This window comes from Thamnophis sirtalis, unplaced genomic scaffold (assembly GCF_051295495.1).
Source record: "Thamnophis sirtalis isolate CommonGarterSnake01/CBP01778 unplaced genomic scaffold, rThaSir2_p1.2 scaffold_5, whole genome shotgun sequence".
Taxonomy (NCBI): Eukaryota; Metazoa; Chordata; class Lepidosauria; order Squamata; family Natricidae; genus Thamnophis; species Thamnophis sirtalis.
The window spans coordinates 22,689,724-22,716,297 of record NW_028261385.1 but is presented as its reverse complement, the minus strand read 5'-3'; the positions used below and the strand labels follow the sequence as shown (position 1 = coordinate 22,716,297).

Sequence of the window (26,574 nt, the reverse complement as noted above, 5' to 3'; positions counted from 1 at the left end):
TACTTCCATTCTGATCTCTGGAGCAGTTTTGCATGATATATGTATAATGTTTTCAGAGTTTCTTTGTTTTCTAGAGTACAGGAAAGAATGAAAGCAGGCATGAACATGCACATGGTAAACTGTAATTATTAGAATATGGCCAGTTTATCCAAAGCAGAAGTTATGCAAGAGCATAATGGATTAATCAGCATTGGATTTGATAAAAATATGTGCCACGCAGACTGCAGAGCTAGCCTAGCAATATGGAAAGGAATTGTGATGATTTCATATATGTTAAGTGTTTCTTGTTTCTGTTCCAGGTTCCAGTTCATCCAATTCAGTGGGTTTGCCTCCCCCACTTCCGCCACCCATTCATGCCATACAGTCTACAGATATATCCTCACCACCACCTCCTCCTCCCCCTCCTCCAGGTTTCCATCCATCACAAACTCCTGTACTCCCCCCAAGGGGGAAAATCCCATCCAGACCTGATGTCAGGTACATAGTTGTGAATTATAATCCTTCTTCCATATTTTCTTTTTTCTTAAAAAAGTGAGATGAATCTCTGTATTTCTCTTCACTGAAACGACTTTTCCATATGCTCATACTGAAGCCCATGTTTTGGTATTCATCACAGAGAGCTGCAATAAACAGCTGCAATAAGCTATGTACAGCAAAAAAATTATGGTTGTTTCATACAGATTTCTTAATCAAGATATTTCAGTTGAATCACATTATATATGAACTATTCTCTTGTGACAATAAAAAGCAATGTTGGGGAAGATTGTGCAAAAGCCATCATGATAGGTAGGTAGGTAGGTAGGTAGGTAGGTAGGTAGGTAGGTAGGTAGGTAGTAAGTTGGGAGGGACATCGGAGGTCTTCTAGTCCAAACCTTGGCTCAGGCAGGAAACCCAACATCACAAATGGTTATCCAACATCTTCTTAGAAACTTCCAATGTTGGAAGTGTTTGGAGGCAAGTTGTTCCACTGTTTAATTATTCTAACTATAGATAGATAGATAGATAGATAGATAGATAGATAGATAGATAGATAGATAGATAGATAGATAGATAGATAGATAGATAGATAGATAGATAGATAGTTAGATAGGTAGGTAGGTAGGTAGGTAGGTAGGTAGGTAGGTAGGTAGGTAGATAGATAGATAGATAGATAGATAGATAGATAGATAGATAGATAGATAGATAGATAGATAGATAGATAGATAGATAGATAATAGATAGATGATAGATAGATTTACCATATTTATTATTTTTGCAAATATCTCAAAGTGACAAACATATCTTTTCTCCTATTTTCTGATGACAACAACTCTATGAAGTGGATTGGCTGACAGAATGTCACCGGTGCAAAGTTATCCAGCTGGCTTTTATGCTAAGGCACAACCAGAACTCATAGTCTCCTGATTTCAAATTGTCCTGTTTATGTATAAAATATAGGACTGAGAACTGGATGGATCTCGTTTTAGTATGGTTACTATGGCAGGCAAAAATGCAATAAGCATAGTTTTTTTTCTAGCATGGAAATAATGTGGAAAATAGTCCTTGTTCAATTACTGCAAGTGCAAATGTTAAAAACATGTCAGCCCTTCCTAGAAGAAAGAACCACATTCTGTGATTAAAAACATAAAAAGAGACGGCAGAGATCTTAGCTAAACCTTTTCCAGTAAAGGTTTCTTATAAAGCATAATGCACTTTCACTCACAAAAGAAAATATATTTCAGTTGGTTTTCTTCTTTTTCTTAACAAATTCCCTTTTGCTGTTTTGTAGAGGCCAAGAAAATGAAGAAAATTATGATGATATTGAATTTGGTAAGAAAACCTATTATTATGGACGGAGGACAAGTGAGAAGCATGTATGGAATCCATAACAATTGAGAAATAAGTCAGGACTCTGGATTCAAATGTATTGACAATCAAACTGTTTTGTATTGAATGTATATAGTTGTGTTAACTGTGCTAAAGCGAAACTAAACTTTACATGACCCTAACTGTTAACTGTGCTAAAGTGAAAGTAACCTTTAGATGAAACTAACCTTTAGATAACTTTCAGTGGTGGGTTGCTAGCCGGTTTACTACTGGTTTGCTCATGCTCGTGTGTACGCTCATGCATGTGCACAACACTTCTGCATATGTGCAGAAGCATCTGGGCAGAGTGGCAGAGCCTCTCACTGCCACCACTACTGGTTTGGCCAAACCGGGCCGAATCAGGAGCAACCCACCTCTGCTCCAACTGTTTTGGGGAAAATTTATAACATTTATATTTGGATGTGATTTTTCTAGTTCTATGATTGGTTAAGGCGCTATGGGCCTTGAGTATAAATCACAGGCATTTGCCTGCAGTTCCTCAGTTCCAATTTTGAGCCAATAAATGATGTTGCCTATTGAAGCCCACTACAGAATACAAACTCTATAAGCCAACTTCGATATTTCCGTATGTAGTTACAAAAAATGTGATATCTTAATACACTCACTTCCCCATCATTAGAATGCCATGATGTGTGTGCTTTTTCCTTGGTTTCCCTGCATATGACCTGTCCATTTAAAGATAATGAAAAAGGACCTACAGGGTCCATATTCTGCTTCAAGGTCTTTCATAGCTACCATATTTTTCAGAGTATAAGACGCACCCTTTTCCCTCAAAACAGGGGCTGAAAATCTGGGTGCATCTTATACACTGAATACAGCATTTTTGCCTCCTAAAACCCCGCCCCCTTCACCAAAATCGCCATGCATAGCCTTTAGGGGGCTTTCAAAGAGCTCCTGGGGCTGGGGAGGGCAGAAATGAGCAAAAATGGGCTATTTTTGCTCAATTTTGCCCCCCCCCCAGCACCCAGGAGCACTCTCTAAGCTTCCTAAAGGCTATCTATGCCCCTTTTTTGACAAAAAATGGGCCTGTTTTCATGAAAAATGGGTCATTTTTTGCTTGTTTTTGCACATACACCCCCGGCCGCCTAAAGGCTATTCATGCTCTTTTTTTTTTTTGAAGGAAAAAAAAGGGCACATTTTTGCGAAAACGGGTCATTTTTGGGAGATTCGCAGAGTGCAAAAACAATTTGCCTCTTTAAAACCTTGGTGCATCTTATACTTCGAAAAATACAGTAAGCCTGTTTTCATATAGATTGAATAAACAGCATCAGGAACAGACTGAGTAGCATGCAAATTGCCCAAATCTAGTCTTTTCCACTATAAGATCCAAAACACATTTTCCAAAGGATTTTTGAAGCATGCAGAGTCACCGTAAGATAAACAATAGTCTAATTAAAGATGAAGGGGATTTTCAGATTAAGTACAAGGATTAATACAAGGATTAATAATACTCCATTGCAGCGTTCATGTTATATAATGAGCTAATATTTGATTTAGATGATGCTTTCAGAGAATTGTTATGGAATATATAAAGAATCAGGGACATGATGGCTCAGTGGCTAAGACACTGAGCTTGTCAATCAGAAAGGTCGGCAGTTTGGCAGTTCGAATCCCTAGTGCTTCATAACAGAGTGAGCTCCCGTTACTTGTCTCAGCTTCTGCCAACCTAGAAGTTTGAAAGCATGTAAAAATGCAAGTAGAAAATTAGGAACCACCTTTGGTGGGAAGGTGGGAAGCGCTCCGTGCACCTTCAGCGTTTAGTCATGCCATCCACATGCCCACAGAGACATCTTTGGACAGCAGTAGCTTTTCAACTTTGAAACGGAGATGAGCACTGCCCCCTAGAGTTGGGAACAACTAGCACGTATGTTCGAGGGGAACCTTTACTTTTACCTTTATATAAAGAATATAAGAAGTATAATAAAAAATAGTGACATAGAATTGTATCACAACTCCATCTCTCCTGGCCATGTATGGAACATCTCGAGGCAGGTTAAAACAGACAGAATTTGCATGACATCATTGCTTATATATGCCTACCCACCCTGATTCCTGTCCTTCCCATCCTGCTGCCCCCCCCCGCACCTCCACATACATCACTAGCTAACAAGGGCTGCCCATGACTTAGTATTTTGATTGCTAGACTGCATAATAATGTAATTCAATTGTTTTCCTTTTTATCTATTAGATACTGGAAATGCAGATGACGTAAGTATTACCCTTCATAATCTACAAATGTGTGTGTGTGTGTGTGTGTATACACACTTTTCACTATTCTTAATTTTCAGTAAAAAACTAAAACTTTATATGTACGCTTTTCACTATTCTTAATGTTCAGTAAAAAACTAAAACTTTTTTTTCCCTTTTCATAAAATCAGAACAGTGATGGAGAAACGTATGAAGACATAAATGAGATGAGGTATGAAAAAGATATATAAAGTGGGCCTTTGTTCATATTATAATAATCGCAGCTATTATTAAATCATGGCCACAATAACAAAAGTTATTTGCAAAAAAAAATCCAAAAGAAAATGTAAAGCTCCAATTGAGGCATTCTAGGCATGAATTCTGGTTACCAATGTCCAATATTTCCTGATCATCCATGACTTTTCTTTTCCTGCACGTTTTAGAGGCTTTTGGTCTAACCATGAATAAGTCAATTTCCTTTCAGCTATGTCAATATTTCTTGAATTACAAAAGACTGGAAAGAATTACATTAAGAATGCATTAAATGGGCAAAAGTATAAACACCCTATTTGACTATTCATTGTCCATTTTCTGGTTGCATCACTATTTTTTTTTAAAAATCCAGGTGATCTGAAAACCGATCCAAAAGATTATCTGTCCTATGCAAGCAGACTAATTTTTCCTGGTCATAATCTGAATTTAAGTCTTTGTAGGGGAAGGTCAGATCAGATAAGGGACACCGTGGTTCAATGGCTAGAGTCACCACGTGGATGACTCTGCTTAAACATTTTAAAATAGGCTCTAAACAAAGTGCCCTCTGCCGGAGGAGGCGGGAGAATCACATCCCTCATTTGCATACGGAAGTTTTTGCTTTTTAACCCTTGGTTGACTCTTAAAAGGCGAAAAATTCCTTATGCAAAGGAGTCCCATAGTTCTCTAGCGTCCTCCTACTAACTGCACTAAGGAGACTCAGAGTCACTGTGACTTAGAGTCTGGGAGCAACTACCTTGACCTTTTTAATTATTTTAAAAATAGTTTCCTTTTCCTCAGGAGACTGGTGAGGCCCCGCCTCCCCTGCCTCTAGTGACTGCATGTCACTGGGAGGGGGAGATACTGGGGGAGTGTGATGATATGCAGAAATGACCTTGTGGGATAGAAGGAAGACTTGCATATTGAGCAATGGTCTCATAAGAGGGAACTTGGTTTGCAAATGGGGGGAAATCCTGAGAAGTATTTCAAAAGGGACCTTCTCTGGTTTTCTGGATACTACGTCTGTTAGCCCTTCGAGATAGCCCAGACAAGAGCCGCAGCCAGCAGCATCAACACAATTTTTAATGTAAAGTTACATTAGATAGAATATTGCAAAATTCTTCCTTCCTTTCTTTTTGCTAAGCCTGAGCTTTACAGCCAAATGGAGAACTTGGTAATTTTTATTTCTGAAATTTGTTAGCATAATCAGAAGATATTTTGGGATAACCCAAAAGCAGTTGGACCTTGGAATTTGGCTGGTTACAAAATACTGGATTTGACTGACAATCAGGATGATTAAGAAAACAGATTGTTACTCAATTTGCTGGTCTTTCCACTAAAAGTGAGGTTGCATACAAGAAATGTTGGTACAAAATCCCCTATTTAGAATATCAAAATAGCAGATGTAAGCAGTAGCAAGATTTACTAACTTTAATAGGTTGGTAGTCAACATCCCCTCACCCCAAACACACACTTCCCATTTTAACAGACATTTTGGGAAATTCTTTCCCCTAATGGTAATTTTTTGTTTTTTGAAATGCCTCTTAAAAATGTTGATTTGAGGAAAGTGAGGGGGTACCAGTGGTGGGTTCTTACTGGTTCAGACCGGTTCATCTGAACCGGTAGTGGTTTGGCAGCCTAGGTCACTGGAACCAGCAGCAACCTAGGCCTGCCATACCCCTGAACCAGTTTTCCAGGCTGCCATCTTGTTTTTCACTTCTGTGCATGCGGAGAACAATTTTAATTGCACTGTGCATGCGCGCCCACGAGCAAATTAACACTGCCGGAACCTACCCCTGGGTGGTACATATCATCTGATTCCAGAGATCTTGCTAAGTTTCCCCCTTTCTTAAAACTTTGAGCTGCACCTCAAATAAAACCACAAAATGAAAAAAAAAAATGATCTTTTGGGGCAATTCATCATCACAGCTGAATGACGTATTAAGTCTCCTTATTGTGCAGGTTTACACCACAAGAAGAGGAAAAAAAGAAAAAGGAGGAAAAGAAAAAAGCTGATCAAAAGAAAGAACAAAGGGAGAAGGATAAAAAGGAGCAAGAACTCAGAAAGAAATTCAAGGTAAAACTTCTTTCAAGAAGATCATGCAAAGAACTGGAGAATATACATATATGTGTGCGTGTGTTTTCGTAGATTTTCATGGTTGTAAGTATGCTGATCTTGTTGTATTCAGGTCTTTTCCCGTGTAAGATTGAGATTGTCTTGGCAACGTTTCGGCAAGGTCACACTTGTCATCCTCAGGCTGGTGTGGTGCGTGAGACCTCACCGAAACGTTGCCAAGACAATCTCAATCTTACATGGAAAAAGACCCGAATACAACAAGACCAGCAGATAGATAGATAGATAGATAGATAGATAGATAGATAGATAGATAGATAGATAGATAGATAGATACAGATACAGATACAGATACAGATACAGATACAGATACAGATACAGATACAGATACAGATACAGATACAGATACAGATACAGATACAGATACAGATACAGATACAGATACAGATAGATACACACACACACATACACATAGTTACATACACATCAGTGGTGGGTTCCAGATACACTGCAATGGGGCTGGGCGTCCACCACATGCATGCACGCAGCACACACACAGTGCGCACATGTTTACTTACCACCCGCAATGTTCCGCAACGCTCCAGCTACTCAGTTGAACATTGCGCAGGTGCCGTATGCTCCATGCATGCATGTGCACGTAAGCCCTGATTGGCTCAAATACAGGTAAGGAAGGCGGGTGGGCCCTCTGGAGCAGTGTACCGGAATGGTACCTGGTCCTCCCAGCAGGCACCGGTATGCCCGTACCGGGGTGTACCAGTCGTATCCCACCACTGATTCACAAACATACATATACATATACATATAGACAGACAAACAAACAGACAGACAGATAGATCAATGGAATAGCTTACTACCAGGAGTTGTGGATGCTCCATCACTGGAGCTTTTCAAAAATAGATTGGACAACCATTGAACTGGGATGGTATAATGTTTCCTGCCTTGGGCAGGAGGTTGTATTAGAAGACACCTCCCCCCCCCCCCAAGAACTCTTCCAGCCTATAATTCTATGTTCTATGTTTTTAAAGTTGTTAAAATTGTCACTTGGTATTTTTACTTAGCAGCAAAAGTTAATATTTTAATGCCTGCTTAATCAAGTGAATTAACCAAATTCATAGCAATAGCATTTAGATTTATATACCGCTCCATGGTGTTTTGCATCACTCCCTGAGCAGTTTACAAGGTCAGCATATTGTCCCCCCAAAATCTGAGTTCTCATTTTACCAACCTCGAAAGGATGGAAGGCTGAGTCGACCATGAGCTGGTCAGAATCCAACTCCAGACTGTGGTAGAGTTAGTCTTCAATACTGTATTCTAATCACTGCGCCCACAAGGCTCAGCAAATATTGATAGAGCAATATTATAAACCATAAACAATCAAAAGATGCAAGCAGCTAACAGAGAATGTCTGGAATTTTGAGATCACATTGTGTGTTTTCATAAAATGGCTGTCTTCTGGTAAAGTTGCCATGGTTGATGGATTCAGTCACAAAATTATTCTAATTACTATAAGATCAAGCTTTCCAAGATGCTCTCTATTAACTCCGTTTACATTTGCTCCTTTTCCACATAAAAGCACTAGGCTCCAACCCCAGCTATTTTTGTACTTGAGAGACCGCCTTCTGCCGATTACCTCCCACAGACCCATTCGATCCCACAGATTAGGCCTCCTCCGTATTCCATCTGCCAGCCAATGTCGGCTGGCGACTACTCAGAGGAGGGCCTTCTCTGTGACTGCCCCGGCCCTTTGGAACGGGCTCCCCGTGGAGATTTGGACCCTCTCCACCCTTCAGGCCTTTCAGACGGCCGTGAAGACCTGGCTGTCCCAGCAAGCCTGGGGTTGAGTCCCCCGCCCCACTCGAATCTGCTGTGTCTGTTGTGCTTTTAAACTGTTTGTATTGTCTGATTATCTTTGTCTTACTTTTTGTAATTTCCCCTCCCTTGGCTTTGTTCAGCCGCCCTGAGTCCCTTCGGGGAATAGAGCGGCCTACAAATTGAATAAAATCCAAATCCAAATCCAAATCTATTTTTATTTTCTGAAAATATTTCTGGAACATATGTGGCAGCCAAAGGAAAACTTATGGAAATGAAGATGACTTTTTAGCATGTTGGTTCTTCATTTATGGAGTTATTTCAATTCAAAGGGGTTAAAGAACCTGGTGGTGAGCATGGAATATTTTGTACCACGGGTAACTGATGGCCTTATCCAAATTATCTAGCAGAAATTGCCATTGCATTTGTTCTTTTGATTTTTGATTCCATCAAGTCATTCCCGGACATTAATCAGTAAGTTAATTAACTAATCAAACTTAACTAGTTTAATTTAAGTAACTTAAATAGTTAAGTTCAACTTAACTAGCACTGTTTCTTCATTATTTGCACCCTTGAAAAATAACAAAGTCAGCTCATTCAATTAAAAAAAGGTAGATAATAGTCATAGTCCACTGAATCAAATGCTGGATCCTTTTGTCTTTATTATTCTACTGGAGAGAAAAAAAACCAGCATGGCCATGGGAATACTTGACACTGTATGGTCACAGTCATTCTAGGAAGTGCTCCAAATCAACCTCTGAACAGAACCTTATACTTCTGTAAGCATGTCAGGGATTTTTGCTGAAAAAAACCCAATATCCTTGTCATTTCGTGCATTTTCAAAAGTGAACTGAGTGTTCCTTCACCCCATTTATGCACCCCATTCCAAGGAAGGAGGGAAGAACACTATGGAGATTTTGTTCCCACTTGAATTTCCCCGTCAGCTGGTTAGAAACAACAACAACAACTCTTGGTTCAGAAGACACAGCCAAGTGAGGTTATCAAAGCAGAACTTTAAAGCTTCTTTTTGCAGCTTTACTACAGGAATGGGAGCGGGCATAAAGTCTATGGGATGGAGAGGTCTCATTCTCAAGACACACACCTTTTAATATTATTTATTTTATTATTTACCGTATTTTCCCCCTCCCCCCCTAAAATAGCGTGGAAATGTTGGTGGATCTTATACACCAAATACAGCCATTTTTGGTTCCCAAAGCCCCGCCCCCACATCCAATTTTTGTGAAAAATGGGACATTTTTTGTAAAAACAGGGGCATTTTGGCCAACTTTGCAGGCTTCAGCAGGGCTGGGGGAAAGGAAAAATGCCCCTGTTTGGTGAAAAATGAGTGAAAAACAGGTCATTTTTCAAAACGGGGGTGTTTTTGCCTTCCTCCACCCCCCAGGAGCCTTCTGCAGAATTCAGCAGGGCTGAGGAAAGGGAAAAATACCCCATTTTGGTGAAAAACTGGGGCGCTTTTGCCTTACCCCAGCCCTGCTGAAGCCTGCAGAGTGTTCCTGGGGGCAGGGGAGGACAAAAACATTTTTCTTACTTACATCTTCGAAATTCTGGTGCGTCTTATACACCGATGAGTCTTATAGTCCAAAAAATATGATATTTATTTAGTTAGTTTGTCACTCATGTACAAGATAAGATTAGGAATGGGGTGAGGTCAACAGTAGACAAGTTTAAGGTTAAAGTTAGCTACGATTTGGTTTTCCCTTTCTCTCAATCTCCCTAAGTATTAAAACCTAACTATGTATCTTCATCTTTTATGTAGCTTGAAGGCCCCATTGAAGTTATTCACCAGGCACGAGCTTCCACAGACTGTAAAGGAGGAAAGTATGATCTGTCATTCAAACAAGGAGATCTAATTGAAATACTTCGCGTCACAGACAATCCAGAAGGAAAATGGTTAGGAAGATTAAAAGGCTCATGTAGGTATACTGTGGAAGTTAAGAAAATTCATGCCATCATAGTGATTAAAGAACCTGAATTTTCCCAAGAATATAGTTCTTGTATCTCTGCATTTGCTTCTGGGTGGTGTACAATAAAACCTGGACTGTCTGGCTTCAGACTACAGATGAGAGGTTACATAATGGAAAAAATATTATGTATAATATTTATAGAAAATTAATATAAGAAGAAGAAAGATCCTAATTTTGTTTTTCCTGCGATAAATTTGATTTCCATGTAGTGTGTCTTATTTATTTCTCTATGGGGAAAACATAAGCCCAAGAGTCCTGGTACTGTCCAAAATCAGATTTATAATCTCATTGAGAGTAATCTACAAAACAGAGCAATTCTTTTTCTCATTTGGGTAAGGCATATTCTGCATCTGTTGAATTAGTAGGATATTTCGCTACCTCTTTGTTCTATACCGCAATATATTTTGCTTGATGATTTTTCAGTTGTATTTTTTTTATACCGAAGCAACCATATCACCAAATGATATTTGTTTTAGATGGCTACATCAAAACTACCATGGTGGCAATTGACTACGATACATTAAAAAAGAGGCCACGGCCTCCCGTGCATGTTCAGGCAAAGCAACCAGACAGTGATCAAGAAGTGTACGATGATGTTGGAGACCAGGACAGTATCAGCAGGTATGTCACAGATTTTTGAACAAAGTGATGAGCACCATGTCTAACCCCTAAATACTATCACCAATTCTGTGTAGTCCATCCTCTTGTGCTGATTCATCCTCCCACATCTTTAGACACTTCCCAACCTGTTTTTTTTCCCCTAGAGGACTATAACAACTGTATAGTACTGTTGCCATTAAAATTTGCTTTAAAATGCATATTTTAACTCCAAATGGAATTAATTGGAAGCTGACATGTAACACTGCTGTAAAGCTGACATGTAACATTGCTGTAAAGCAAGTTTTGTCCTTTGAATCTGGATTGTTGCACAGCCTTAGTTTACTTTAAGGCAGTGGTTCTCAACCTGTGGGTGGGGACACCTTTGGGGGTCGAACGACCCTTTCACAGGGGTTGCCTAAGACCATCGGAAAACACATATTTTCAAAGAAACATGGAAAACATAAAATAATTTTATGGTTGGGGGTCACCACAACATGAGGAACTATATTAAAGGGTCGCGGCATTAGGAAGGTTGAGACCCACTGCTTTAAGGAAACATGTTATATCTGACCCAGTCATTAAAACAGACATTGGCTAAGTTTGCATAGCACATTGGCTAGAATGTAACCAACTTTGTGCCAATTAATCTGTAGAATAAAACCATGGGTCAGTTAAACATCTGTAAGTATGTTGCGCAAACAAAGCTATTCTGTATGGAACAGAAGGGACGCATTGGCATAGTGGCTAAGATGCTGAACTTGCCGATCAGAAAGATCGGCAGTTCAGTGATTTGAATCTCTAGCCCTGCATAACAGAGTGAGCTCCCGTTAACTTGTCCCAGCTTCTGGCAATCTAGTAGTTCGAAAGTATGTAAAATTGCAAGAGGAAAAATAGGGACCACTTTGGTGGGAAAGTAACAGCATTCCGTGTGCCTTCAGTGTTTAGTCCTGTCGCCCACATGACCACAGAAACGTCTTCGGGCAGTGCTGGCTCTTTGGCTTTGGAACGGAGATGAGCACCGCCCCCTAGAGTCGGGAATGACTAGCACATATGTGCGAGGGGAACTTTTACCTTTACCTATAGAACACAGCACCCTTATATCAACCTGTGACAGGTTCTTGAAATTCCTAAGATCACTATTGGCCCAAAAAATATTGTCATTTTTCTCAAGAAACAGTTATAGAGATTAGCGACAATATGAAAAGAATTTATGAGAGTGATCAACCCTTAACGTGACTTTGCATGTATGTGAAAATGTATCTGGTTTTCTTGGCATTCAACATTTTGTTTTTCTTTGTTCATTTTATGGGTAAAGTGGAAGTCAGAGTACCATGGGAGGTGAGTTCCCTTTTTTATTAAAGTCTTAAATAATAATTACCCATATTTTTGGAGTATAAGATGCACCTTTTTCCCTCAAAAAAGAAGCTGAAAATCTGGGTGCGTCTTATACACTGAATACAGCATTGTTGCCTCCTGAAACCCCGCCCCTTCACCAAAATCGCCATGCATAGCTTGTAGGAGGTTTTCAGAGAGCTCCCAGGGGCTGGGAGGGCGGAAATGAGCAAAACCTGGGCCGTTTTTTGCTCAATTTTGCCCCTCCCCAAGCCCTTAGGAGCACTCTATAAGTTTCCTAATGCTCTTTTTTTTTGACAAAAATGGGCTCTTTTTCACAAAAAAATGGGCCGTTTTTTGCTCGCTTTTGGCCCCTCCCCTGGAACACTCTACAAGCCTCCTAAGGGCTATTCATGCCCTTTTTTTGGAAAAAAAAATCGGGCCTGTTTTTGGGAGGTTTGCAGAGTGCAAAAAACTTTTTTTTTATTTGCCTCTTCAAAACCTTGGTGCGTCTTATACTCTGGTACATCTTATACTTCAGTGTGTCTTATACTCTGAAAAATATAGTATCTCCAGCATTGTATTGTTCTTTTGTGATGCTGTTTTTAACAATGGAAACTAGAACTAATCCATGTGATGCATAATCTGTATTTCCAATAATGCCTTTGGGCCCCCACATAGATCCTAGAGCAGTGTTTCTCAACCTTGGCCACTTGAAGATGTCCAGACTCCAACTCCCAGAATTCCCCAGCCAGCATTTGCTGGCTGGGGAATTCTGGGAGTTGAAGTCCGGACATCTTCAAGTGGCCAAGGTTAAGAAACACTGTCCTAGAGGCATTCTTGGAAAATAAAATGGTGGATAGTTATTGTGCAAGGCTTTGTTTATCTTTAGGTATATGAGGCAATTGTGATTGACCAAACAACTATTATTGTCCTCCAAAGGTTGGAAACCCTTCAGTTTTAGTTTGTTTGTCAGTATTCCAGTATGACTAAGCTGTGATTTCTACATGTTAGGCAATCAATGATTTGCTTAATAATGACTGACAGAATTAACCCCAAATGTCTGAATTCACACAAGATCCTCAACTATAAACAATGGATTACCAAGTAACGAGTAGTTTAGAATGGGAGCAGCTCCATCTTAAGAAAGTAATCTCAAAATAAGATGATGTCCGTAACAACATTTCAGTAGTTTTATTTCACAGTAAAATGATGAGTCAAGTTTATAACAATTGTAAAATGCCCTGTTTATTCAAGAAAAAAAAATCAATCAGTTCATATATTAATGCTCCCTTTACTAAAATGTTTAGCAAATCAAAACTTCTTTCTCTGACTTCCTCTCACTGAACACCAACCAGTCAGAAAAGCTTGCCCTGTGCTAAATGTTCAAAGTAAATACCTTTATTCTTTAAACAATGAGTATAAAATAAAGCCTCTACTATAATCATCATGTTTGTTTTAAAACTAAGTAAACGTTAACTTTTTTAACAAGAGCTGCAAATGGAGAGAGCTAGTAACTACTGAATCTACAAGCTACAGTATATTATTAAGGTTTAGGTTTATTAACATTTGTATGCCGCCCACTCCCTAGAGCAGTGTTTCTCAACCTTGGCTACTTGAAGATGTCTGGACTTCAACTCCCAGAATTCCCCAGCCAGCAAATGCTGGCTGGGGAATTCTGGGAGTTGAAGTCCAGACATCTTCAAGTGGCCAAGGTTGAGAAACACTGCCCTAGAGACTCTAGGCGAATATAGTATATATTACTATGTGATCAGGTATATTACTCATGTGATCAGGTTTTTCCCAGATATTTATTTAATGTGACTTAATCTAGTATCAAATCCATCCAAGACATTCCATTGCACAGGGGAGGACCAAGGGAGTGCTAATTCTTAACGGGCAATAAAATGCCAGCTTAGATTTTATTCCTTTAAAGAAGAGCATTATTTTCTGAGTGGGAATGATGAGATCTGTAGTCCAACATGTGTGGAAAGCCCCAGCTTAGACAAGGCTGAAAGATTTCTTCTGTGAACTAGGATATCTGTCCTTTTTAAATCTGAACTCAGTGAGATCTACTTCTGAGTAGAAATGTATTGGGTGCATGGTAAATAACCTTAAATGTATTCGGGTATATGTATTTATATTTTAACTGTTCTGTTGGTATTCTTTGTATTTATAAATTCTTGTTTCATAAATATTACTCCCTATTTCTTCTCCTATCTCCTTAAAATAGGGTTTCCGCCACCTCCATCAGATGACATTTATGACGGTGTAGAAGATGATGAGATTCCAGCAAAGTAAGTATGAATTATCCACAGAGTGTTAGTTCAAGATATAAATGTGTTAGGAAATTAACAAGTTACACACTGGGTGAATTTTGCAAGTTGTTGAAAATGAAATTATAGAAGTGTTCATTGATAAATTGGTTTCTGAACTCAGTCCTATGAATATTTCCTTCACCAAGTCCCATGGAATTAATTGACATTTCCTCCTATGTATACAGGTTTATGACTGGGCTAAAGTCATGAGTCATGTGTGATTCTCTTCTTTGTTATTATTGCTGTTGTTGTTGTCATCTTAGCCCATTTCATGCACTATAGAACAACTAATCTCAATGTACCTTCATATGGACACTCAAGAACATTACTTATGTTTTCAAATATATCTTAGTTGATCCACACATTATGTTGGGATGTATACTTTAAACATTCAAGAAAACTATATTTCATATAGCAAATTATGGTGTATAACACTGATAATGCTAATGCTTCCCATAGCAAAGATAATTAAGGTATGCTAGCCATATTATTAAACATATGTATTCAGATGTATTTGTCTGCATGCACAATAGGCACCCTTCATTAGTTTATGGCAGGAAATATATTTGTACAGAGAGCACAAATTTGATTTACCCCTGGGGAGAACTGCCTAAAGTGTTAAACTCACCAGCTTCAAGATTGTGTGAATTTCAATGCCCAGAATTCCCCAGAGAGAACTCCGGGTGTTGAAATTCACACATCTTAAAATTGCCAAAGTTGAAAAACACTGCTCTAAATAATCCCTGAATACGTATTTCAATTATTCAATTAATTCACTAGGCCAAAGTACTTGCTAACATTTTTTTTATTCTACTATATAATAATTGTGTGCATACTTCAAAGATCTGTGTCACAGGATGAAGAGAAAAGTGACACCTGGTCCAAGGGGCTTTTGAAGATTTTAAAGGGAAAAGATTACCAAAAGAAAAGTATGCGAGAGGCACCATCCAAAGTCAATGTGACAGAAGATGAAAATTCCTTGTAAGAGACTGCTGTGAAAAGTAACACACGCAAAGCTCACTAAAGCTAATACCACGGATTCATTGATGATTGTGCTCTACTAACCACTTCTCACAGCAGCCTAATAAGCCACAAATCAAATATGCATAAGATAACTCAAGCTATGAAACTACTACTTGACTAAAAAGCTGGGCCTTTCTGTCAGTGACTTGATAACTTTTAACTATCATGGTTGTATGATAAGAGGAGCATTTTTTCTATGAAGCAAGGAGAGATGAATAACAAAATAACAGTGTTGGGAGGAACCTTGTAGGTCAGGGATGGCTAACCTTTTCCTCCTCACGTACTGAAAGCGTGCACATGCCCACATCCATAATGCAATGAACACATGACACCTCCCCCGTGTGCATGCACATGCAACACTTCCCCACATGTCCCCCCACGCATATGCATGTGACCTCCTATACCCCATTTTGGGCCTAGCATGCCTCCCTGAAACCTCCTTGGACCAAAAATAGAATATGGGGGAGCGCTTCTCCGCCCCGCCTCTCCCTCCCCCCATGCATGCGCATGCATCTCCTGCATGCACACCAGAGATCCAAAAATCAGCTGGCCGGTGTGAAGTGCACATGCATGCATGGTGGCACTGAGCTGGGGCAACAGCTCACATAACTGCAGAGATGGCTCTGCATGCCACACGTATGCCATAGGTTCACCATCATGGTTATAGGTCATCTACTCCAACCCCCTGCTCAAGCAGGAGACCCTATACCATTTCTGACAAATGGCTGTCCAGGCTTTTCTTGAAAGCCTCCAGTGGGTGAAGCACCCACACAGCTTCTGAGGGCAAGTTGTTCCATTGGTTGATTGTCAGAAAACTTTTCCTTATTTCAAGATTGAATCTCTCCTTGATCCGTTTCCATTGATATTTCCTTGTCTGGCCTTCAGGTGCTTTGGAAAATAGTTTGTCCCCTTCCCCTCTGTGACACTCCCTCAAATATTGGAATATTGCTATCATGTCACCTCTGATCTTCTCTTCACTAGACCAGCCATGCCCAGTTCTTACAACTGCTCTTCAAGTCATATAGTTTAGCCTCCAGGCTTCTAATCATCTAGATGGCTTCTATTGAGAACAGATTCATGGTACCAATCTGGGTAGCAGAATTAGGAGCAGGCAGATCTGACCTACTGGAATCAAAATTATTGGCCTTGCATAGCTCTAATTCACATTAGCTGGGTTTGTCCGGGAAAATATACTGGTAGAGTGTGACTCCTAGTGGAACAATGACAGTGTGGATTTCACAGGATTCCACAGATAAATAGGAAGCATTCAACAGCATGCTCCTCCTTTTAATTATATTGCTTTAATAGCAACAGTGACAATAATATATTGCATTTATGTAATACTTTGGAATTGTTTAAAATCCTTTGACATATTTCAGGCCAAGGTATTTATTTGAGTGGTATAATAGCTTTAGAAATAGAAGTCTATTTATAGCCAAGAAAAGTTCACGTGTGAAATAGGTAGAGGTTCTTGCTATTATAATATATATATAGATGTGTTGTTTAATTTTATAAAGCAAGGATGGATATTTTATGGCGCTCTTGACATTGAACCTACCAATCTTAATCTGCAGGTTCAATGACAAAATTTCAAGATGTATGCTTTATTCTTTTATATTTAGTCACATATGATTTAAAGCTGAGATAATTCTAATTCTTCCATTTCATATATTAATTAATTAATTGTTTCTAAATTTATTTCTAGAAGAAGTCCTTTAGCAAAACCAACAGGGACGGGTAAGTCATTGGATGAAATTCTTTGACTGTGGCTGAATTGAATTAGAACTAATATATCTTGAATGCAGAAATCTGGATAACCATGAGATGGCAGCAAAGAGATCTGAAATATTGTCGCTTTTTGCTGCCTTCTCATGCTTGTGGCCTTTTGCCAACTGAATATCTTCAACTTAGTATTTCTCAAACTTGGCAGCTTTAAGATATGTGAACTTTATCTCCCAGAATTCCCCAGCCAGCTATGTTTGAGAAACACTGGTTTGATTTGTATAAATGTCATAGATACTTTCTTCTATGTAAAACATATGGATTTCTTCTTCTTCCAACTGTTATCCAACTATTGGTTAGCATATTGTTTTTCGGACAGCAATAACCACTAGTTATATCATTATGCACCCTAAAGGTTACATTAATGCCAGCAGGAAGAAAAAGTCCTACTCCATCGACTTCTCTGCCATTCATCCTAGTCTCACCCAGTTTATCCTGGTTTTTTTCTTTTTTTGGAAAAGGCAGGATGGGTCACACTGCACCCAGCCTAAATCCCTGAGCTAAGCCTGTTAGCTGCATCCTCTTGCTAATACAATACTGTTGTAAGTTTTATCTCACAAAACATATTGGAATTGTGGAAAAGATGCCCTTGTTCCATAGGTGGTATTCAGCAGGTTCTGACCAGTTCTGGAGAACCGGTAGTGGAAATTTTGAGTAGTTCGGAGAACCGATAAATACCACTTCTGACTGCCCCACTTCCATCTATTCTCGAGTCCCCAGTTGATCGGGAGGGAATGGGGATTTTGCAGTAACCTTCCCCTGGAGTGTGGTGGGAATGGAGATTTTACAGTATGCTTCCCCTGCCACACCCAACAAGCCATGCCCAACAAGCCACGCCACGTCCAACAGGCCGCCACACCCACGGAACCAGTAGTGAAAAAAAAAAGAATCCCACCACTGCCTTGTTCCTCCATGCTGGCCCTGAATGACTTACTTTCTAACTCAAAACCAGTTCCAGTTCAGGCAATCCCTGAGTTAAGAACATCCATCTTAAGGACAAGGCCTAGATACAAATGTACTATTGCTCAAAATGGCAGACGGTGTTCGCCTTCCTCAGACCGATGAAGTGTTAAGCCACGGAATGCTTTCACAGACTGCTAAAATTGTGTGTGCTTTAATAAACAGCCTGTGTTTAGAGCAGAGGTAGGTTGCTGCTAGTTCAGCCCGGATTGGGCAAATTGGTAGTAGCAACGGCAGGAGATTCTGCCCACCTGCCCACATGCTTCGCTCATGCACAGAATCGTCAGCGACAGTGGTGGGTTGCAGATGGTATGCCTCGGTACAGGCGTACCAGAGCCTGCCTGGACCACCGGATACAGTTCCGGTACGGTGTTCCAGAGAGCCCACCTACCCACCTGAGCTCCTTACCTGTCTTTTAAGGCTTCCATGCTTCTGCACATGTGCATGGCACATACAGCACCTGTGCGACGCTCCGTTGAGCAGCTGGAGCCTCGCAGAGGTGGTAAGACGCATGCGCTGCGCGTGTCCATGTGGACACCGCCCGGCTCATTCGGAATCCACCACTGGACAGCAAGTGCGTAGGAGCGCAACGAAATCATCATTGTAACTGTGAAGGCCACTAAATGAGGCAGCCGCTAAATAAAACCTCTCTGTAACACTTGTAATGTGATAAGTAGTTTGAGGCCAGAGACTGTTGAAAGGGATATTTTGGGGTATCTGCAGTCGTGACAAGCATAATGCTCCTTAGGCAACAAATACTGACAAGCAGCTTTGGACCTACATAATATTTAGTGAATTATTTTGAAATGTGTTGCTTCTTTCCAGCAGTTCCTGGTTTCAGATTCCAACTCAGTGAAATTAATAACATCTAGTAACACAGTTTAACAGCAAACACAGGACACAATCCACTCCAGAAATATGTGTATACATAAGCCAGTAGTGCCCTGAAATGCATTAGCTAAGCCTTAATTAACTCAGAAGATTTCTAGACTGTTCAACACACATGTTGTTCTGTTCATATAAGAAAGATCATGTAATAGCCTGGTTTATATTTGTCATGGCATATCATAACACACAAATTCACTGTTACAACATATTACTCAATTTACTTGGCCAGGTTTACATGGCAAATGTCATGGTAACTTTTGCCTTGCCTAAGCTTTATTTGAATGGCTAAACAATCCAGGAAACAAAAACTGGTTTATTTTTAAACTGCGAAGTTAAGTGTGAAGCAAATTTTTAAGATAATATAAAGATAACGTCTTGCTTTAAAGTATGACCTTCGTCTAAAATTGAAATCCTAATTTATTATTTTTGTCCAAATTTATCACCAAACTATATGTATAAATATAACCAATGTTAATTATCTTTTTTTCCCTACAAATCTATCTTAGATACTGGAGACAGTGATGTTTACGATGATGTTGAATCCACTGACTTCCCGCTCCCACCAAAAGAAATTAGGCAAGTTAAAATAAATTAAAAAGTTTGTTTCTTTGTATTCTTTCATACAGAGTGGGGGCTGGTTGACTTGTGTAAACTAGTAAAAATAATTTGCAGTTGCAGCTAAATATACCAATGTAATGCACTGATAGGGACGTGGTGGTTCAGTGGCTAAGACGCTGAGCTTGTTGATCGAAAGGTCGCCAGTTCAAATCCCTAGTGCTGTGTAATGGGGTGATGTCCTGTTACTTGTCCCAGCTTCTGCCAACCTAGCAGTTCGAAAGCATGTAAAAAATGCAAGTAGAAAAATAGGACCCACCTTTGGTGGGAAGGTAACAGCGTTCCATGCGCCTCAGGTGTTTAGTCATGCTGGCCACATGACCACAGAGACGTCTCTGGACAGCGCTGGCTCTTCGGCTTTGAAACAGAGATGAGCACCACCCCCTAGAGTCGGGAACGAGTAGCACATATGTGTGAGGGGAACCTTTACCTTAATGTACTGATGGCTTTTTCCCCCTTTTGTTCTAATGTATTGTTTTAGCCTCGGGAAAAATATCAAATCTTTGAACTTTGGGAGGGGCAAATCTGATGAACGTGATTCACAGAAGTTTAAGAAGATGGACAAAGAAGAGAAAGATTTTCGAAAAAAATTCAAAGTAAGTATTTGTTTGATTGTATGTAAACATAAATATGTTAAATAAACGCATAAGCAATCTTAAACATATCAAGGCAACATCTGATCATTCTATAATTTCCCAGCTTCGCAAAAGCCCTTAAATACTGACAAGGGATCCAGTTTGATGCTGATATTTCCTAACTCTGCTTTTTTCTGAGATGAACTCCAGAGAAAATTTATGTTTGTCTCTGAAAAGAAGCGTTATGCAATTGGGCAGGAACAATAGGTGGCAGTTGTGGCCAGGAAGATTTTGTATAGTGACATTTTCTTTTTGCAGCAATAGCAACAATTCTGAATGAGGAAGCCCTGTGCAGTTATCTATGCCTTACAGTAGTTACCCTGCTTGGAATATTGTAAAGCGCTGTACAAGGGGAAGTTTATTTATTTATTTTTATTTTATTTATTAGTTTGTCAAACATGTACAGGAGAGCAGGTATAAGTATAAACAATGGACATGAACAAAGGAAATGAATACGAATAAATGAGGACTTTAGGACAGGGATGGTAGGCACGCTGTTGCGCTTATGTATGCTCCCTTTAGGGACCTCTTAGGAATGGGGTGAGGTCTTAAGAATGGGGTGAGGTCCAAGGTTGAAGCTGTGAGGGTTTTAGGATATAACAACGGAGTAGGGTAGAGCATTCCAGGCATTGACCACTCTGTTGCTGAAGTCGTATTTTCTGCAATCGAGTTTGGAGTGGTTTACCTTGAGTTTGTATCGATTGTTTGCCTGTGTATTATTGAGGTTGAAGTTAAAGTAGTCATTTACAGGTAGGATGTTGTAGCAGACAATTTTGTGTACTATGCGTAGGTCCGACGGGAGGCAACGCAGTTCCAGATTGCCCAAGACCAAAATTTCAAGCCTGGTGGTGTAAGGGATTCTATTGTGAGCAGAGCAGTGGAGTATTCTTCTCATGAAATACTTCTGGACTAGCTCAATCGTATTAATGTCAGATACACAGTGTGGATTCCAAGCAGACGAGCTGTATTCAAGGATTGGTCTGCCAAAGGTTTTGTCCACCCTAGTTAGCAATACAATGTTACCGGAGAAGAAGCTTAGCAAAATTAGGTTAACAACTCTTAATGCCTTTTTGGCAATGCTATTACAGTGAGCTCTGGGACTTATATCGTAAGTTACAATTGATACAAGATGCAGGGATTCAGGCTCAGGGATTAACAGGTGTACCCCCAAATAGTGACTCCACTGCTTAAGAGTTGCAATGATTGCAAATTGGCTTCTATGTATAGTTTTAGATGCTGTATGTTGCCTTTAAGGTCCTACATGGCTTCAGACAGAGTGATCTGCATAGAGTTAAGTTTGACAGGTAAATATGTTTGACAAATAAAATATCTCAGGAAGTGACTTCTGTATTTATCTGCCTCTGCAATTCAAAATTAATTGGGTTGATTCCCTCCAAATCCTTTCTATATCTTCTGTTAGGCAAATCTAGCTGTTATGGCTCACATGGCAGTGAATATTACATGGGACTCATAATATTGGGTCTCTCATTTTCTCTCTCTTACCTTGTAATAATTTTTTGACATAGAATAACAGATTTGGAAGGGACCTTGCAGTTCTTCTAGTCCAACCTCCTGCTTAGACAGGACACTCTACACCACTTCAGACGAATGGCTATCCAACATCTTCTTAAAGACTTCCAGTGTTGGGGCATTCACAACTTCTGGAGGCAAGCTGTTCCACTGATTAATTGTTCTGTCTGTCAGGAAATTTCTGCTCAGTTCTAGGTTTCTTCTCTCCTTGATTAGTTTCCACCCATTGCTTCTTGTTCTACCCTCAGGTGCCTTGGAGAATAGTTTGACTTCCTCTTTTTTGTGGCAACCCTTGAGATATTGGAACACTGCTATCATGTCTCCCCTGGTCCTTCTTTTCATTAAACTAGACATACCCAGTTCCTGCAACCGTTCTTCATATGTTTTAGCCTCCAGTCCCCTAATCATCTTTGTTGCTATTCTCTGTATTCTTTCTAGGGTCTCCACATCTTTTTGACATTGGGGCGACCAAAACTGCATGCAGTATTCCAAGTGTCTTTTTAATTTTCTTTTTGTGATCTATTCTAATCTAGTCATCAAAATCATAAATCAGAAGTAACTTTTTACTCAAAAAGTCCATTGCACACTTCCATTTTCATTGAACTGAGTAGAGTTCATTTTCTGATAGTAATAGTTAGGTTTAGTTAGACCCTTTAGAATCTTAATTCATAAAAGCGTACCAAGGAGCATTTCAAAAAGCTGCCTTGGAGAATTATTACTCTTCTTTTGTTCCCCTGGGAAAAAATGTGAAAGTAGCATATTTCCCCATTGAACACACTGTTAGCAAAGCGTTTTGCAGGTCTGATAGCGAGAGGAAGTCATTCAGTAGTCTCAGAGGAGGGTTCAAGTTTTGATCCAGAGGAAATGCAAATCTCTGAAGAACATGCTATGTTGTTTGACTTGAAATTCTCTGTGAATCAGAAAATTTAAAAAGGATGCAACTTTGTAGGATGTTACTGCACTATGCCTTTCCTTGCGCTGCAGCTGCTCTTCTGAATTTTTAAAACCGAGTACACATAGGACTGGATTGCACGACTGATTAATTAAAGAAGTCCTCTGATAAATCAGACTAAAGACTAACTAGCTTAGTTTCTTTTTCCACCTTGATGCATTGCATTGGCATCCTTCAGTCTCAAAAGACTATGGTATCGTGTTCTGGAAAGAGGTGTCCTCTCCAGAGCACGAGGCCTGGGTATGGAGGATAGACTGTTACCCAAGCAGCAAATACCCCCTCTCCACGTTGCTGAAATAGTCCAATGGAACGGCAGAGCCGATACAATTGGTTCCAGCTGCGTCGCAGGAGTTACCAGAATGTGGTTGTACACAGTCATGAACTGCTTCCGGGACTCCGGCTCCGGATTTTGCCTCGAGGTTGACTCCTGAAGCCTTTTCTAGTAGTGGATATAGCCACAAGGCAGTAGAGGTTTGTAATCAGAGTTTCCCTTCTCCTAGAAGATGGTTCTGCTGCTTTATCTGTCGTTGGGGCGTAAAGCCTTCTTCCACCTTCAAAACCGTTGACCGTCTTCTCCTGTAACCCTGGAAAAGGGGGACTTATGAGGTGCTACAGCTGGACCAAGGTTTTTTAAGGAGGTGTTACTCCTCCATCACTCACCTTTTGTCCTGGCTTATGACAGGCAGAATCTGACTTCCAAAACATTGTGCCCAGGATGGGGGGGGGGGGTCACCATCTTGATGAAACAAACAAAAAAAACACCTCATGGTAATGATGATTTAAAGCTGACCAGCCAATGTAAGGCTGATTCAACTGTAAAGCTGATGACATATAAGGCTGATACAATGAAGATGAATCAGCATTGGTATAGCCAATTTAAGAGTGTGACAGGGTCCACACAAGTCTTTATCACCCTAAGAGGTGTCTATATAAAGGCACCTCTTTTCTTCGTGTTTCTCTCTCCTTGTGTCCAGTATCCATTGCTAAGTTCTCCTTGTAATGTTAAGAAGAAGATTGATTGATTGTCAGGTATTTGCTACCACATATATTTCTGTATACGTTGTATATAAGCCACTGTTAAATGTCTAAGTCTCTGTGTGCTGTATTTTGCTCCTTGGTTGTCTCCTAATAGTAGTCATACTGCCAACACTCTGACAAAATACCTCTGAGAGGGTCATCAGGGTCATCAGGGTCATCAGAAGAATAGGAGGGCATTAGGAACTTCCCACTCATGTTCCAAGGTGGCGCAGTGGTTAAATGCAGCACTGCAGGCTACTGTTAGATCAGCAGTTCAGCGGTTCAAATCCCACCGGCTCAGGGTTGACTCAGCCTTCCATCCTTCCGAGGTGGGTAAAATGAGGACCCAGATTGTTGGGGGCAATATGCTGACTCTCTGTAAACCGCTTAGAGAGGGCTGAAAGCCCTATGAAGCGGTATATAAGTCTACTGCTATTGCTATTGCTTAGTGACTGGTTTAGAGGCTTAAACTGCATCTCATGCAGATGGTAAAATATTACCATCCTGACTCGTTTTAAATAACCTTATTCTCCCAGTATCTGTCTAGGCCTCTTTTAAGGCTATCTTACATAGTGTCACATTGCATATTTCATAGATTAATTATAGTTCTGCCCCGGACGTTGCAGGCTTGCTTGGGGCATGCAGTTTAACTCCATGCTTAGGAATCTCTTTCAGATCACTTTTATTATCAGGCATTCTTAATAGCAAAACTTACAGTTCAATGTTAAGATACTTCTGACCTTTCATGATTTGTCCCATTACGTAAAAAGACATTACGGTAATATCCTCTAACCCATGCTGCTGGTGCAAAGCTGCTTTTCTTGTAGAACAAAAGGCAATTCAGTGAGTAGTCAGTAATAAATCAATTTTCCCGGGCAGAGTACCCCACTGCCCAATCAGGGAGCACAGATGTGGTCACATGTTATGAAACTACATTTCCCATAAGGTAGTTACGTTTCCCATGAGGTAGTTGCTTAAAGGAAACAGCTCTTAATTCCTACATTAGCTATATAGTGTTGGGATAGCACAATTATACTCAGTGTAAAGAAAAAATATATATAGTCTTATCCTAAATCTCCTGAATGACTCCTAGAAGTTCATTCATAATCTCAGATTCCTTTTCTCACACTATGCATATAGTGGATATGGTCTTCAGTTATGGTCCCCTTTTATGATTTTTACTTTATTGTCATTGCACATGGTACAATCAAATTAAATACCATCTTCAGGGCACATTATAACTATAAAAATAAAAACAGAAACATACATCCTTTACTTTCTATATAATTAAAATTGAAAACCCGATATTGCACTGTACCGTAGAATTCAATATGGTTACTGCCCTGGGATAGAAGCTGTTTTTCAGCCTGTTTGTCCTTGTTTTTATTATCCTGTACCGTCTGCCAGATGGTAATAGTTCAAAAAAAAAGTGCCCAGGATGAGATGGATTCTTGAGAATGTTTTGAACTTTCTTAAAGCAGCGGGAACTATAAAGCTTTTCCAAAGAGGGGAGAGGGCAACCAATAATCCTCTGGGCAATGATGTTGACCCTCTGAAACGCTGTCCTATCTGCCACTGTGCAAATGGCAAACTATACACAGACACAGTAAGTTAAAATACTCAGAAACTCTAAGAAATTTGTACTGTTTTCTTACAGGGGAATTGTTCTAAAATTCTGATTGTGCCAACACTGTAATGTGTTTTTAGGGAGTTTAATTGTATATAGGAAAGACCTTGGGAGACTAGGCAAAGAGACACTGCCAAGGAAACGATCAAGTAAGAGTCAGCATAGCCCACAACCCTCATAGTGATTGGGACAAGATGCTCAGAAGAGACCCTCCCTAGTTTCTTGGCCTGTAAATGAGGCAGATGGTGGGGGGAAGAATTCTACTCAATGAAGCTTAGTAGGTCATCTAGTTGTGATTCCCATCTGCTTTATCCAGTGAAGCTGACACTGTGGTCTCAGGGATGGAGAAGCAACAGATGGACCAACTGGAATATTGTTCTGATATGGATCCTATCCAGTCCCTTTCCTGGGTCATCAGGCAAGAAGAATAGTTGAACAAAGATCACTCATTATCTAATCAAATTGTCTTGTACTGTGTGCTTTGAGAGGGAATTTATTCTTCTAACAAGATTACATTTATTCAACTGTATACAAAGCCAAAAGTATAATTTCAATTGATGTTTAATTTTTATTTATGAATCATTCATTTTATTTCCATAGTATGAAGGTGATATTCGAGTTCTCTACACTACTACCATATCTAACGCACCCTCCCTAAAGAAAAGAGGTTCCAAAGATTTGCAAGTCAAGCCAGGAGAACTGGTTGAGGTTATTCAAGATGTGGATGAAACTAAAGTGCTTTGTAGGAATGAAGAAGGAAAATGTAAGTACTAACACAGAATGGAAGAAAATAAGTGATGAAAAGCAGAAGTGGTCACCATGGCCATCCAAATATTATTGAACTCCAACTTCCATTAGCCTTAATGCTTATGGCCAAACATAAGAAATGATGGGATTCATAATCCAGTAACAGTTAAAGGGCAATAAAAGTATACAGGATCTTTGTACATTTAAGGTCACCATGGACCATGCAGGCATTACTAGCAATAGCTCAAATGATTTTCAGATTAATTACAGGACATAATTATTTTGAACACTGCTCAATGTTTTTTATTTAATAAATAATATGTCCTTACTAAGCTCCTATTGCTGTTTTTACATTGA

The 26,574-nt window shown here is 39.8% G+C and overlaps 1 protein-coding gene across 3 annotated transcripts in view; it reads left to right on the top strand.

The window, feature by feature from the left end:
- Window positions 1–26,574, top strand: part of FYB1 (FYN binding protein 1) — a 79,681-nt gene that overhangs the window by 33,177 nt on the left and 19,930 nt on the right. For 2 of the 3 annotated variants that reach the window (XM_087715442.1, XM_087715443.1), the window contains 14 exons: window positions 300–477; window positions 1,769–1,809; window positions 4,055–4,074; window positions 4,245–4,285; window positions 6,265–6,379; window positions 9,984–10,140; window positions 10,668–10,812; window positions 12,107–12,129; window positions 14,357–14,420; window positions 15,285–15,422; window positions 17,170–17,201; window positions 19,601–19,670; window positions 20,191–20,305; window positions 26,071–26,233. In XM_087715442.1, coding sequence (XP_087571568.1) covers window positions 300–477; window positions 1,769–1,809; window positions 4,055–4,074; window positions 4,245–4,285; window positions 6,265–6,379; window positions 9,984–10,140; window positions 10,668–10,812; window positions 12,107–12,129; window positions 14,357–14,420; window positions 15,285–15,422; window positions 17,170–17,201; window positions 19,601–19,670; window positions 20,191–20,305; window positions 26,071–26,233 — 1,302 coding nt within the window. The remainder of the gene's footprint in view (window positions 1–299; window positions 478–1,768; window positions 1,810–4,054; window positions 4,075–4,244; window positions 4,286–6,264; window positions 6,380–9,983; window positions 10,141–10,667; window positions 10,813–12,106; window positions 12,130–14,356; window positions 14,421–15,284; window positions 15,423–17,169; window positions 17,202–19,600; window positions 19,671–20,190; window positions 20,306–26,070; window positions 26,234–26,574) is intronic. The other variant, XM_087715444.1, reaches the window with a different exon arrangement.